Source organism: Triticum aestivum, chromosome 2A, assembly GCF_018294505.1.
Source record: "Triticum aestivum cultivar Chinese Spring chromosome 2A, IWGSC CS RefSeq v2.1, whole genome shotgun sequence".
Taxonomy (NCBI): Eukaryota; Viridiplantae; Streptophyta; class Magnoliopsida; order Poales; family Poaceae; genus Triticum; species Triticum aestivum.
In genome coordinates, this window is record NC_057797.1 from 762,770,772 (window position 1) to 762,785,923 (window position 15,152).

At 48.1% G+C, this 15,152-nt stretch overlaps 2 protein-coding genes across 4 annotated transcripts; both read left to right on the forward strand.

Moving 5' to 3' along the window:
- The first annotated feature begins 729 nt into the window (after positions 1 to 729).
- LOC123191015 (uncharacterized) lies at positions 730 to 5,333 on the forward strand. Of its 3 annotated transcripts, XM_044603765.1 has the most exons (3): positions 730 to 1,996; positions 4,325 to 4,437; positions 4,604 to 5,333. In XM_044603765.1, the coding sequence occupies exons 1-3, from the start codon at positions 829 to 831 to the stop codon at positions 4,811 to 4,813; spliced, it is 1,491 nt and encodes a 496-aa protein (XP_044459700.1). In that variant the 5' UTR covers positions 730 to 828; the 3' UTR covers positions 4,814 to 5,333. The 3 variants fall into 3 exon arrangements, with proteins under 3 accessions (XP_044459700.1, XP_044459701.1, XP_044459702.1); XM_044603766.1 differs by lacking the exon at positions 4,325 to 4,437; XM_044603767.1 differs by lacking the exons at positions 4,325 to 4,437; positions 4,604 to 5,333 and adding an exon at positions 2,954 to 4,318.
- Positions 5,334 to 5,902: 569 nt separating this feature from the next.
- On the forward strand, positions 5,903 to 6,879 carry LOC123191016 (uncharacterized). The gene is made up of 2 exons (XM_044603768.1): positions 5,903 to 6,146; positions 6,256 to 6,879. The coding sequence occupies exons 1-2, from the start codon at positions 6,016 to 6,018 to the stop codon at positions 6,515 to 6,517; spliced, it is 393 nt and encodes a 130-aa protein (XP_044459703.1). The 5' UTR covers positions 5,903 to 6,015; the 3' UTR covers positions 6,518 to 6,879.
- The last annotated feature ends 8,273 nt before the right edge of the window (positions 6,880 to 15,152 follow it).

Below are 15,152 nucleotides of genomic sequence, written 5' to 3' on the forward strand. Positions count from 1 at the left end.
GCTAGCCCAAGCGAGCATTACACTTGTCTTCTTTCTCCTCATACATGTTTTTGGTCGTCTCAGTTTCCTACTTGATGTTTTAAATTGTCGGTGATCTGCATAGTGCAAAAATAGCTTGGTCATCCCCAATAGGAGGCAAGGAACAAGAGCGATTTCTCCCAATTGATTTTTCCAACTGTTTGGTTGTGGTTTTTATTGTATTTTTTGTTATTTGTGTTGAGTGCTTTTCTTTTTGTTTCTTTTCTTCCACCACTTTTCCTCATGTTTTTCTCTCTATTTATTCATTTCCCTATTTATTTATTTTTCTTTATTTGGAAAACTAGCTTACATCTTTAAAAAATAAAGATTATTTTATAAAAATGCATGAATATATTTAAAATTCTGGAATGTTTTTCAAATTTGAGGACAACTTTTGAAAACACGATACTTTTAGTTTTTTTTGCAAACTATTTCTAAACTAGAGAACATTTGAATGACATGAGATTCCCCAAAATTATTGAACATTGTTTAATAATTTGTGAACATATTTTTATAATTCATTCTATTTAAAAAATTCTAGTGTTCTTAAATTCCTATTTCTTAGATTTTGGTTTTGGTAAATTCCTTTTTCTTAGATGTTAAAATAATTTTTTACTGCAACCGATTAGTTTGAGAAAATCGCTTGTAGGCTAGGCATCGTTTTGACGCACAGCACTTTCAGCCCAACGTAGCCCATTTTTATGTCGTCGGCTCATTTCGCACTCCGCAGCAGCGCACACACACAGCCTAGTGCGAACTCCCACTGCCGCCGCCGCCGCCGCCGCCCGCAGCCCGCACCGACGCCGGAAGATGGCCTTGCCGGCTATCCCCGACGAGCTCTTGGTAGAAATCCTCCTCCGCCTTCCCACCCCAGAGGACCTCATCCGCGCCTCCGCCGCCTGCGTCTCCTTCCGCCGCCTCGTCGCCGACCGCGCCTTCCTCCGGCGCTTCCGCAAGCTCCACCCCGCGCCCCTCCTCGGCTTCCTCGACTACAAAGGATTCCACCCCGCCGTACCGCCTCACCCCTCCGCGCGGGCGGCCAGCGCCGTCGCCAGCGCCGCCGACTTCGACTTCACCTTCCTCCCCGCCCCCTACTGGGGCTGGACCGTGCGGGAAGTCCGCGACGGCCGCGTCCTCCTCGACAGACCCTGCCGTCACGACGAGTTCGGACCCCTCTTCAAGGAGATGGTGGTGTGCGACCCCCTGCACCGGCGGTACCTCCTGCTCCCCCCAATCCCCGATGACCTAGCCGCTCCGGCTGTGTGCCAAATCCTGATAGAAAGGGATTGCTTCGCCGACTGCTTCCTCGCCCCTTCCGGCGACGAGGAGGAGGCAGAAGCTATGGAGGAGGAGACTTCATTCAGAGTTTTCTGGCTGGTGCTGCTCCAAACTAAACGGGCGGTACTTGCCTTCTCTTCCTCCACAGGGCAATGGCGAGCCATTACATCCCTGACTTGCAGCTTACCTGGCTTTGTCTTGTCTACATGGACGCTTTTGTCCGTGTCGCGCCATTACGCGCATGGCTGCTTCTACTGGATTTCAGGTTTGAGTGAAAAGTTGCTCGTGCTTGACATCCGGAGGATGGAGTTCTCCATGCCTGACCACCCACCATGTGTCAGAGTTTTGAGGGGTGATGTAGCCATCGTGGAGGCAGGCCAAGGCGTGACTGTGATGTTTGTTCCTAAACCTGACACATCTCGGCGTGTTTATACTGTTTGGCGAAACAATGGTTGGAGTTCCACCCAGTGGCAGATGGAGAATGAGGCATTTTCGCTGGATTCTGGGTCCTTTATGATAGGTGCAGTGGGGAGGCACTTGCTCCTACATTATGGCATGATCTCATCGGTCAAGACAGGTTGTTACACGCGGGATGTCAACACACTCCAGCTTGCGAGGGTGTGTGATTCATGTCCCCACCAGTCAGAAGCATATTGCAACTTCCCACGATCGTTATTATCGTCACCGACAGTGTCAAGTGGTAAACTTTTATGCTGCATGATAGTTACCTCCTTTCATTTATAGTTATAACTATCACATAGCCTGTCTGATACATGCTAGTTCCTTGGTGTGATCAGTAATTATTAGTTACACAGTTTACTGGTTGTTGCTTTGTTTGTGCTTGTGGCAAAGCTGGTCAAATCTGATTTGTTTGCCTTCTCTATTTTCCATCCTAAGGTAATTAGACAGGTGAACGGGAGGATCTAACACACAATAAGTAGCATTTTAGGGGTATTGAAAAATCGTAAAAAACACTGGATCACAACAATTGTTTCAGTTTTTATGTCCAAGATAATGGAGAACGGACAGAAGTTTAAATCAGGACATTGCTACCTTGAATAGAAGTTTTTATGTTCATCTTTGTGTTGTTTTATCTTAGAAACTTTTATTCCAGTCAAGCAGGACCTATGCTATCTCGAAATCTTAATTATTTGGTCATCGTTACACCTATAAATTTATCTATATCAATTTCATATAAAAATTATCTTAAGATAGTAAGAGGCAAAAATTTCTTATTTGGTCTCCGATGTGAAAGTTAATTCATTCTTTTAATAAATACTCCATATGATGCTAAAGCTTTAAATGAAATATAGTATTACAAGATATTTTGCATGATGAATCAAATGATATTATTTGCATTTGTTTGGTCATGATAATCTTTATTGCACCTCAAAATGCAAATTTGCAGACACTGACTGAATAGAGATTGATATTACTTTCATGGGATGCTAATGATGGGCATATTGATTATGTTGTAGTTTGCGTCGTGGTTGGAGTTGAGAATTTTTTTTGCCATGTCGTTAACCTTTTTTTGCATTGAGCATCGTGCACTAGCTTTTCGTCCATCAGATTTGGGAACCTTGTCAATAGGCCACAATAGTCGTTTGCTTAATCCCTGTCTTATCCTTTCGTCGTATCTTCCTAAAACATATGTCAGGCCCCGAAACGGTATCATGAACATCTGGCCATCCACTGGAGATCTAAGGGCTCGAGTCATTAAGTGAACTCATCCCTGACTTCCACTTATTGCTTCGCGTCACCTCTCTTCACCTGGAGTGCTTGGAGATGATCCAACAGCTACAGTTCAAACTACCAGATGAGCACTATATACTGACCAACAAAACCTGTTTTAGACTGAATCCTCTCTTACTTTTACCAAAGTGACTATAATAGTGGATTCTTATATGATTATATTAGCGTAAATTATAAATGTTTTTCATGAAAAAACTATTAATATTACTTCTTTCAATCATATATTTTTAATGAAGGCTTTTCCAGAGAAACTAAATAGAGGTTGTTAGTACTATCATGGGATGGTAATTATGGACAGATGAATGGATTGTGTAGTACTTTGTGTTATGTACAGTACATATGGAACAATATCTTCTGCCATGCCTTTAACCCTTGTTGTGATATTCATTGTGCGCTTTTGGTCCATTACATCTGAAAACCCCTTCACTTGGCCACACTGCACTTTTCTGCTCTATCCCCGCTACAATCCTGTCATCCTGTCCTGCATAAGTGAAGCCCTTTCCAAAGCCATCAAGTGAATCCATCCAACCTGCGACCATCAAGTCAACCCATCCAATCTGCGGAACTTTGCTGTCTGAATTAATGCACTTATCTCAGAGAATTACTCGCTATGGATCTGAATTTTGGCATTTTTTTCTGCACACCATTTTGTTTCTTTTGAATACCAAATTGTTTCCGGTTCACACCTATATCTATGTCCTGTTCTCCTTCACATGACATCTATCTCCTATAGTAAGTTACTAAATTTCCACCCACGAAAACAGATTCACCTATAGTGATTTACAGCATTACTTTCTTCTGCCATGCCTGTCAAAATTCCAGCTTTGTTTGGCTACATGTAGACACAACCTTTTACTTTTCTCCCTGTTTGCAGTGCACTTTTGTGATTCATGTTTCATTAGTCTATCAAATCGACTCCTTTTTGGTACTGAACTCCAATTATTTTACAACTAAGCCTTTGTTTAGTCTACTGGTGCAATTGAACCTACAACCTAGGAGCCTCTGGCAGATCGCTATTGGTGCTTTCTACTGCCTCCGTTCCTAAATATAAGTCTTTGTAGAGATTTTAATATGGACTACATACGGAGCAAAATGAGTGAATCTACACTCTAAACTACGTCTATATACATCCGTATGTAGTTCATATTGAAATCTCTAAAAAGACTTATATTTAGGAACGGAGGGAGTATGTGCCAATGCTATTTATTTTCTTTAATCACCTTCCTCTCCTTTATGTATGTGCTTCCGTCTCATCCATGCCCTTCCTTTGAAGCAGGGCAACACACATACTATAGAGCACTACACAGTTGCCCTGGTTGCTGCATGACCAAGCTTAACTTTACAACTATCATTAACAAAGAAGTTGCTTGCAGAACTTTGCTGAATTTTGTGAGTACTTAATTGCTGAATTTGACCTTGGGTTGTCTATTCATAAGTTGCCTGCATTTTTTGTAAATCTCAATCACATTACAAAGCTTTTCAATCAACACATCCAATCATTCTCATCCCAAAGTCACCTAGTCTTCAATGTAACAGTGTAATCTTGTGCATGCAGTCCCACGCCACACCAACTACCGAGGAGTGGACGACGCTGTGCCGGCACCAGAACCACGACAATCTGACCCTGGAGGCGTGGAAGGACCTACCGGTCAAGAACCGACGGACCTCGCCAGGGAACTGCCGTGCAAGCGCCGTCGTCTCAGCGGCCGCTCGGGCTCCAGAACCCGTGGAGGCGGGTCGCGATGGACGGGGAGAAGGAGGCTGAGGCTTGACCCGTGGTGGATGAGGGGCCAGATCAAGCTGCTGTCCAGGACTGCTGCGGCCAAGACCTTGGGTGGGAGGGGCTTGCCTAGGGTGTGCTAGCAGCTAGCTAGATGGAGACTTGACCCGTGGTGGATGAGGGGCCAGATCAAGCTGCTGTCCAGGACTGCTGCGGCCAAGACCTTGGGTGGGAGGGGCTTGCCTAGGGTGTGCTAGCAGCTAGCTAGATGGAGACATGGAGTGACTCGATCCTTTTTGTAAGGTTTATACTATTTGCCTGCTGCATATCGATCTGATTTCTTTGAGTTACCTTCTAGGGATCTAGAGAATTTTTGCATCCAAGCATGAACACGCTACTTCCAAATTCCACTGGATTCTTGTTGATCCACTTTTTTCGGTCCACGCGTGTGATGTTGTAGCAGTCAGGGGCTAAATGCATGGCATCCTGTTTGATCTAGCATGTGGACCAGCACCAACAAAGTTGACCGCTGCAGAAAATGAATGATCACAAAATGAATCCCTTTCATACATTTTTCTCATTTCTGAATCCTGGCTTTCAAATGAATGGTCGCTGCACCATTTAGAGGGAAACAGATCTGGTGCTGCAGCAAAGTCTGATGAAATTGCTGGAAACCTGGACGAGTTGAAGGAGTTGGTACCGAGGATAGAGTCTGCCATGTCCCGAAAGCAAAGCAGAGCAGATTGCAAGGGATACACATGGCCCAGGAAGCATGTGTTTTTCATATATATCAAACTTAATTGTTCCTATAACTTATGCTCCGGGGTGTTGGTTCGTGCTACCAAACCTGGATGGCTGGATCAAGTTCCAATTATCATTCGACACCTGTTATGATGGTGATTATGCACCTTGAATTCTTGCAAATTAATCTGAAGATTTGCTGTTGCTTTATAATATTCGGCGGATCTTATTTTCTATATATGGTCTGATGGCTTGTTGGAGGCTGTCAACTAACTTGGTGCTTATCTGTTGGTTGATTATGTAATGAAACCATATCCTGTCCTGTCAGCACGCAATGAAGAAGCCTATTCAGGTTTGCTGTTTTGGCCTTTTCTCTTGGCTGCATTCTCATGTCACTGTCCCGGCAAATCGTGCTGATTCATTCAGCGAATGATCTTGTAGTCTTCTCCAGTTGCAGATCCAAGGAGGGGAGGATAACTAGGCAAGCATACTGAAGAACTCACAACATGAACAACACCGCGCACGGCCGAGCAGGGATGCTTCCTTGGTCGTGGGCCCGCCCTGCAGGTGCCGCGGCCTTGACGGCGCCGCAGCTGAGGCAGATGAGGGCGCAGTGCCTCGTCTTCCTCGCCTTCAAGTACGTTATTACTGTTGGGTAGCAAGCATCTCACTCTCTGCAAGAATTCCGTTGTTTCTTTCATTCATCTCGTCGTGCGTGTGTGATTAACTGATTATATATGTGCCAGGAACCAGATGGAGCCCAGGAAGCGGCACCTCGAGGTCGCGCTCGGTGAGGATGAGAACGACGGAGCCGGCTGCCACGGCGAGACGCCGACGACGACGAGCTCGCCTTCTCAAGCCTCGTCGTCCTCTGCCGCACCGTTGCCGCTGCCACACCTCCTGCCCATCTCCTCGCTGCGGCTGTCCCCGCCCGTGACGGAGCAGGAGCAGGAGCAGGAGCAGGAGAATCGCCACCGCAACGACGACCCGGAAGCAGAACATGAGTAATTGATGGTTGTATCCTCTTTCTCCCCACGACTGGGCCATCGACCAAAAATGAATGAGAGGCTCCTTTTGGATACAAAGTGTTGTTCTCATACATACCTATAACAACTTTGATTAGCCTTCTCATACACACACACATATAAACTTTGGTTAGCTTTCTAGCTCATTAGTTTTGTGTTTTGTCGCATCTTTGTAGGTCTTTGTGCGTTGTGTATATCTAGCGAGGAGATGCAAACAAACGACATATCTGTTAAAATCTTTATATGTACAAGATATAGATTAGCTAAGCCGAATTGTGTACACCATCACGCATATTTGTCCAAACTGAAGTACTCTTCCAAATGGTTGGTTAGTTCAACGCACAAGAAAAATACTCAACTGCAGAATAGTCTAGTACTTGTATATTGTGATGATATTTCATGCCTATATGTTGTAACACTGGTTTTTTGATACTATGGCTAAGAGTAAGGACGATGACGGCGGCCAGCTTAAAGAAAAATCTACATGACCTTTATAAGCTCATATAGTTACACGGCGAATGAAGTTAAGAGTATAGCGGGAAAAGAAGAGTAAGGAGAATGACGGGACTAGTTTAAACAAAAATCCATATGAGCTTATATTGTTACACGGCGAATGAAGTTAAGAGTAAGGACCATGACAGGGACTAGTTTTCAATGACACCATTTCCTTAGACGCATATAAACGCCAATCAAAAGACATGTGAGGTTGTTTATATGGACATTCTAGAAAGGTCGCAATGGCACACAAAAAGTTGATCTTTTCTCTACCTGATTTGATTTGAAGAAAAAAAAAGACCCAGGGCCACCCGGTGAAATTCCCGGGGGGGGGGGGGGGGGGGGGGGGGGGGCTAATTAGTTGCAAAATTAGTTTGATTCAACATTTTTGGTGTCGCTAAATGTGCATACATCACATGATTCCGCCACGAGACGAGCTAGATCAAGCTCGTGCGTCGTCGGATGTGCTTCCATTTGGGCACAGTTGCAAAATATTTTCAGGTTCAGAATTTGCATTCTGTGAAGACAACAGCTTCAAGGCCACGCCTGTAGGAGTCCGTCCTGGGTGACGGTTCCGTAATTTACGCTGTGGCGCTCGGGAGGCGATCCGATCGGCCTAGGGTTTCCAGCGCTCGTCTGGACGCCGCCACCATTGTCACCACCAAGGTCTTGTGCGATCTTCCTTCCCCCCGGAGTAAGACGCACGGGATCATCCTGCTCCACCACTGAGCCTTTCGTGGGGTTTCTAGGACTCACGATCGTACACACACTAGTACCTAGAAGGTTAGGCGGAGTGAGGGGAGTAGTAGGGTAGATGGAGGACGTGGAGGGCTTGATGAGAGGTCTCAAGTTGTCCGGGGTGGAGAAGAAGGGGCTGAGGATGGCGGAGATGGAACCGGAGAAGGGGTGCGACTGGGCGGAGGAGGAACCACAGGCGATAGGGAAACTGTTCTCGGAGAAGCTTGCGCATGCGCACGTTGTCGGTAACACATTGGGGAGGATCTGGTGTCCCATTAAGGGAGTGGGCTGCAAGGAGATTGATGAGAATGTGTTCCTGTTCACTTTCCGGCAATATGCAGGGTGGAGGAGGGCGCTAGAGGATGGGCCATGGTGGTTTGACAAGGAACTATTGGTCATGGAGGATTTCGACCCGGATAAAACAGTGGACGAGTATGATTTCAACCAGATACCTATCTGGGTCAGGGTTTCTGGGCTGCCACTTGGATCCATGAATAGGACAATGGGGGAGCTGATTGGGAAGGATTTTGATGAACTGCTGGGGGTGGATGTTGGGCAGGATGGAAAGGCAGTGGGAAAGTACTTACGAATCAAAGTCAAGCTGAATATACAAGAGCCCCTGATGCGTGGTTTCTTGCTAGATAGAGAGAAAGGCCAAGGAGATGATGATGAGGTAATGGAGGACAATGTCAACAGCAAGCGGAAGAAAAAGCTATTGTGGTGCAAGTTTGCTTATGAACATCTGCCAGACTTCTGTTATACTTGCGGAATCATTGGACATGTGGAAAATGACTGCATGGTTAAACCCTCAAGTGGGGAAGCACCACAGTTTGGGCCATGGCTAAGAGTTGAAGATACTGGTAGGAGGGCTGAGGAGGGAGGAAGAGGTCGCTGGCCGGCGGGGAGGGATGGTACTGGGAGCGGTAGCAGAAGCTGGAGTGGAGGGAGAGGGGGTAGTGCATACTCGGACGGCGATGATAGAAGGAAATACAGGCTGAGTAGGGGTGGTGGAGCTGGAGGAAGTGATGCGCCTTCTTGGCGGAAAGAAGCACATGCATCAAAAAGCCTGGGCTCAAAGGGGTTGGACGACGGCAAGGAGGTTACCCGTCCGCTGAAAGAGATTACAGATGGGGGCACAAAGGGCACAGCCCCAGGCGGTACAGCACAGAGGAAACTAGACCTTGATGCGGCCCAAAGAGAGAGCCTGGCGATCAGGAGGGAGGATGGGAATAAGTTGGTAGATGTGCTGATCCACAAAGCAGGTGATGGGAAGGGGGAGAAAGGAGGCTTGAGGGTGCAGAACGAGAACGACAAAGAGAAGGAGGCCAGCAACAAGCAGCAGGAGAAAGCCAAGGAGGGGACTTTTAGGAAAAAGTTCAAGCGGAAGCCTAGGGCAGAGACAAGCACGGCCAGTGTGGTTCCTACAACTTTGCAAACGACAGGCAAGAGGTCGTGCGAGCGTATGGATATTGAAGTGTCTGAGCCGGGGAAAAAGGGACGCTTTGAGGAAGGAGTGGAGTTGGGCAGGAAGGAAGGGAGTGCTGTGGAGGAAGAAACAATATCGAAGACGGAGGAGGCTAACGGAAGGGCTGAACACAACACAATCATATCGGCAGGGCTGCAGGAGCAGCCCCGCCGGGAACAATGAAAATTATCAGTTGGAACTGCCGGGGGCTCGGGAACGGCCCGACAGTTCGCTCTCTTCTCGAATTGGGAAGAATGGAGGATCCCGACATTTTATTTCTGTGTGAAACTAGGCTGACGGAGAAAGAACTTGATAGATTCAAATGGCTGCTGGGATTGACTAATATGGTGGCATGGAAGGCGGAAGGAAGGAGTAGGGGGGTGGCACTGTTTTGGCGACGGGGGGTGGAAGTAGAGTTGCGGTCATACGGCAGGCGGCATGTGGATGTGGATGTGGTGCAGGAGGGAGGAGTGAAGTGGAGGCTGACGGGAGTCTATGGAGAGTCCGAGGCAGGGAGGAAGAAGGAGACATGGCGCACTTTGGGCTTGCTAAACCAGCAACATCAAGAGGGACGTCCATGGCTTTGTCTGGGCGACTTTAATGAGATCTTAAAAAGCACATAGAAATTAGGAGGAGCTGAACGGCCACAAAATTGTATGGATGCTTTCAGGGAGGTGCTGGACCGGTGTCAAATGCGCGATCTAGGCTTTGAGGGAGACATATTCACTTGGAGAAACCATAGTAAGGAAGTGCAAACTTATATTTGTGAACGGTTAGATCGAGCGACGGCGAACAAACAGTGGTGTGATAGATTCCCAGGGCACGCAGTTGTTAACGGTGACCCGAGACACTCAGATCACCGGCCAGTCATCGTGCACACGGAGGGGCCTGATCCAGGATGGCGCAAGGGGGAGGCGGGGTTTTGCTTTGAGGCAAAATGGCTGAAGGAAGAAGGGTGCAGAGATGTTATTAAGGAGGCATGGGAGGAAAGTAGGGAACTGGAGGGAGGTGGAGTAGCACAAACATTACAAAAAGTTGTTGGAAGCCTTACAAAGTGGAATAGGGAGGTTGTAGGTGAGCTAGAAGGTCGTTTAAAGAAAGCACGGCGAGATTTGGAGAGATGCCGATGTGAACCCGTATCGGCACAGAAGGTTTCTGAGGAAGCTAAATTGCGCCAAGCTGTTCATTATCTGGAGGAGCAGCGTCATATACACTTCAAACAACGGGCTCATATGTGGTGGCTGCGTGATGGAAACAGAAACACTGGGTACTTGAAAGCCGTGGCAACCGCAAGGAGGAAGTCAAATAGGATCAAAGAGCTTAGGAAGGAGAATGGGGAAGTAGTGAAGGAAGAAGGAGAACTAACCATTTATGTGCGCTCTTTTTTTCAGGAACTTTTCACTTCCCAATTTGGCGATCGCATACCCGAGCTCATTGCAAAAGTGAAACCCCGGGTTACGGAGGCCATGAATGCAGTTCTGGAGGCCGAATTCACCCCGGAAGAAATCAAGGCTGCACTCGACCACATCGGGGACCTTAAAGCCCCGGGGCCGGATGGTATGCCCTCGATTGTTTTCAAGCGCCATTGGGATTTCATGGGTGACCAAGTGGTGCAAGAGGTTCTTGCGGTCTTGAATGGCGGAGACATCCCGGAAGGGTGGAACGACACTTCGGTGGTGCTTATTCTGAAGGTGCGCAACCCACAACGGATCAAGGACCTCCGGCCAATCAGCTTGTGCAATGTTCTCTATAAGCTAATCTCCAAAGTTCTTGCTAATCGGTTAAAAATAGTGCTCCCTAAGATCATATCCGACAACCAGAGTGCGTTTGTGCCCGGGAGACTTATAACTAACAATGTTCTGATAGCTTATGAGATCTCACACTACCTAATGAACAAGAGGAAGGGAAAAGATGGGTATGCGGCGGTCAAAGCAGATATGAGCAAAGCGTATGACAGAGTTGAGTGGGACTTTCTCGAAGCAATGATGATCAAACTTGGCTTTACCAGGGCATGGGTGAACATAATCATGAAGTGTGTCTCAACAGTCCGATATCAGATTAAAGTTAATGGAACCCTCACAGAACAGTTCACTCCTTCGAGAGGACTCCGGCAAGGTGATCCTCTCTCGCCGTATCTCTTTGTTATTTGTGCGGAAGGGCTTTCCGCTCTGTTGCATGAGGCGGAGGAAAATGGCACCATCCATGGAGTTAAGGTCTGCCCAGCAGCCCCACGGGTGTCACATTTGCTCTTTGCGGATGATTCCATGCTTTTGCTTAAGGCAAGGCAGGAGGAAGCCACAGCCCTACATGAGGTGCTGGCCCTATATGAAAGCTGCTCCGGGAAGTGCATAAACTTAGAGAAATCCGCTATCATGTTCAGCCCCAATACGCCGGAGGAAGAAAAAGATGCAGTTAAGGAGGCCCTTGAGATTCATAGCGAGGACTGGAATGAGAGATATCTAGGCCTCCCAGTTCATGTTGGTAGATCCAGGAGGAAGTCTTTTGCATACATTAAGGGCAATATATGCGGGAAACTTTATGGCTGGAAGGAGAAGCTGCTGGCCAAGGAAAGCAAGGAGGGGCTGGTGAAAGGAGTTGCACAAGCCATTCCCACCTATGCCATGTCTTGCTTCGACCTCACCAAATCGCTGTGCTCAGAGATCGATAGCCTACTTGGCAAGTTCTGGTGGAATCAGCAAGATAAGACTAACTCGATGCACTGGATAAGTTGGGACAAGCTGACACAGCCAAAGGCACGAGGTGGACTAGGGTTCAGAGACATGCACGCGTTTAATATTGCCATGCTATCGAGACAGGGATGGAGACTGCTCCAGGACCCAGGGAGTCTGTGTGCGAGAGTACTAAAAGCTCGATATTACCCCCACGGTCATGTGCTTGAGGCAGAACCAAAGGAGGGGATTTCGTACTCATGGAGAAGTACACTTCAGGGCCTGGAGCTGATCAAACATGGCTATATCTGGAGGATTGGAGATGGCACGGGAGACAAGATTTGGACAGACCCATGGATTCCCCGAGCATGGTCTCGGACAGTTATCACTCCGAAAGGAGCAAACTTATTGACACATGTTAATGAACTCATCTGCCCAATCACCGGACGATGGGATGAGCAACTGGTTACAGACACATTCTGCTCTGAGGATGCTCGATGCATTTTACAAATCCCGCTGCGGGATGGAGTGGAGGATTTTATCGCATGGCACTATGATAGCAAGGGGAACCATTCGGTTAGGAGCCCTTATAGAGTGCAAACGCATCTCAAGAAGCAGGCACGAGACGGGGCTCCAAACAGCAGCTCGGACAGAGCTGGCCAGCTTGAGGGAGGCGGGGATGATACGTGGAAAAGAGTATGGAAATTACCATGCCCGAAGAAGTTGCAGATGTTCAGGTGGCGCCTTAAGCATGAATCCCTGCCACTATGCACGAATCTGTAGAAGAGAGGAATGAGGTTGGAGAACAACAAGTGTTTCTTTTGCAGCCGAGCAGTAGAGGACGGGGGACATCTGTTCATCAAGTGCAAAGAAGTGAAGGAAATCTGGCGATCTCTGAACCTCGAAGCTGAAAGGGAAGAACTAGAGAAGATAACCAGCGTACATGCAATGATGGACTACCTCTGGCTATTGGACGAACAGAAGCGGCTGCTGATTGTTACAGTCTGGTGGCTATGGTGGAATAATAGGAATAAGCTGAGGGAGGGAGAGATGGTTGTGGCTGCCCCGGAAATTGTGCGGCGCGCACAAAGCCGGGTTATGGAGTATCTTCAGTACTTCTCTAATAAAGGAAAGCAACCAACTAGAACAAAATGGCAGCCGCCGGAGGAAGATGTTCTGAAGATCAACGTAGATGGATCCTTCTTTCCGGGGGAATCCTACAGAGGATGGGGTGTAGTGGTCCGAGACGCTGCTGGAGATCTTATAGCCGCGCATGCAGGGAGAGGGGAAAATATTTCAGATGCCTTTGGTGCGGAGGTCAACGCCATGGCAGCAGCGGTCGACGTAGCAATAGGCCTTGGAGCCATCAGAGCCGTTTTTGAAACAGATTGTCAGTTGCTGGTAGAGGCGCTGGATCCTCGGAAGGTGGACTCATCTCCATACGCCGGCGTCATTGAAGACCTTAAGCTACAGCTCAAACTGTGGTTCTCTAGTCAAAGAGTGCATCATTGTAGACGTGAGGCCAATTCAGTAGCTCATGAGCTAGCTTCGATAGGCCATTTATGTTCTCCAAATACCAACTCTAGCTGGACCACCGATGTACCGCCCCGAGTGGCTGTTTGTGTCTCTGCTGACAGGCTGGGGCACCGTTAATCTATAAAGCTTTGCTTTACTCTAAAAAAAAGCTTTTTTTTTGAGGATCCGTGAAGACGACAGCTTGAGTTTTTGAACCACAACACTAAACACTTTCAGCCCACAGCACAATTTATCCCACTTTTATATAGGCCGAAGTTGTATTCTGCAGCCCATTTAGGCCGTCGGCCCACTTACGCAGTACTCCAGACTCCAGTACACACTGCGTCGTGCGGACTCCTACAGAGCAGCACACAGCCCCACACACACACAGCCGCCGCCGGGAGATGGCCCTGCCGGCTATCCCCGACGAGCTCCTGGCGGAAATCCTCCTCCGCCTTCCCACCCCAGAGGACCTCATCCGCGCCTCCGACGCCTGCGTCTCCATCCGCCGCCTCGTCGTCAACCGCGCCTTCCTCCGGCGCTTCCGCAAGCTCCACCCTCCGCCCCTCCTCGGCTTCGTCAACTACAAAGGCTTCCGCCCCGCCTTACCGCCTCAACCCTCCGCGCCGGCGGCCAGCGCCGTTGCCCGTGCCGCCGACTTCGACTTCGCCTTCCTCCCCGCACCTGCCTTGGACTGGTCCATGCGGGAAGTCCGCGACGGCCGCGTCCTCCTCGACAGATCCTCCCGGCACGCCGGTGACGGGCTTGGATCCGTCTTCAAGGAGATGGTGGTGTGCGACCCCCTGCACCGGCAGTATCTCCTGCTCCCCCCGCTCCCCGGTGACCTAGCCATTTCGATTGTTGTCGCACTCGCGATTGAAGGGCCGTGCTTCGGCGAATCCTTCCTCGCCCCTCCCGGCGACGACGAGGAGGCAGCTGCTACTACTGAGGGGACGTCATTCAGAGTGATCTGGATGACGCTGCTCCAAACTAAGCCAATGGCCGCTGTCTTCTCCTCCGGCACAGGGCAATGGCAAACCCTGAGTCGGAGCGAGCCGTTACCTGGCTTTTTGTTATCGACGTGGAAGTTTTGGTTCGTGTCGCTCCATTACGCACATGGTTGCTTCTACTGGGTTTCAGGTACCAGTGAAAAATTGCTCGTGCTTGACATCCGGACAATGGAGTTCTCCATGGTTGACCCAGGGCCGGCCCACAAATATACGGGGCACAGGGGCAAAACAACAAGAAGGGGCCCTTGTTTATTACTCAAAAGCTCACGTATTTTCTATTCCAAAATGCAAAGTAAATATTCAGTATATAGCATAGCCGGATGATCTCAATCTGGACTCTAAAACTAACAGCACAATTTATTTATCAATCAAGTGAACTACAATATTTATAACAGGACTCTTCTCAACTAAATATCCCTAGCCTTATCATCCAGATTGTTCCAGTGTCATGTACCAAAAATATCAACAGTGAATGATTGTTGTTCATCAACACTCGGTGATTTGGAATTTGGTGAATGAGCTACGTTTTCATGCTCACTGGAATTATTATCACCCTCGTTCATATCCTGGCCAGCAGCATTTGTATTCTCAGCTGGTTGCTCTTCAAAACTTACTATGACCAATTCTCTTCTTCTTAATTAATCGATGAGGCAAAATTTTTGCCTCCGTTTCGAGAAAAAAAAACTTACTATGACCAATTCCAGGGGACCTCTAGAAGAACTACTA

Coding starts and splice junctions, on each gene's coding strand:
- LOC123191016 (XM_044603768.1), top strand. CDS start 6,016: ATGAACAACACCGCGCACGGCCGAGCAGGGATGCTTCCTTGGTCGTGG. Junction 6,147..6,255: donor CTCGTCTTCCTCGCCTTCAA/GTACGTTATTAC, acceptor TATATGTGCCAG/GAACCAGATGGAGCCCAGGA.
- LOC123191015 (XM_044603765.1), top strand. CDS start 829: ATGGCCTTGCCGGCTATCCCCGACGAGCTCTTGGTAGAAATCCTCCTC. Junction 1,997..4,324: donor GTCACCGACAGTGTCAAGTG/GTAAACTTTTAT, acceptor CCTTTGAAGCAG/GGCAACACACATACTATAGA. Junction 4,438..4,603: donor GCAGAACTTTGCTGAATTTT/GTGAGTACTTAA, acceptor TTGTGCATGCAG/TCCCACGCCACACCAACTAC.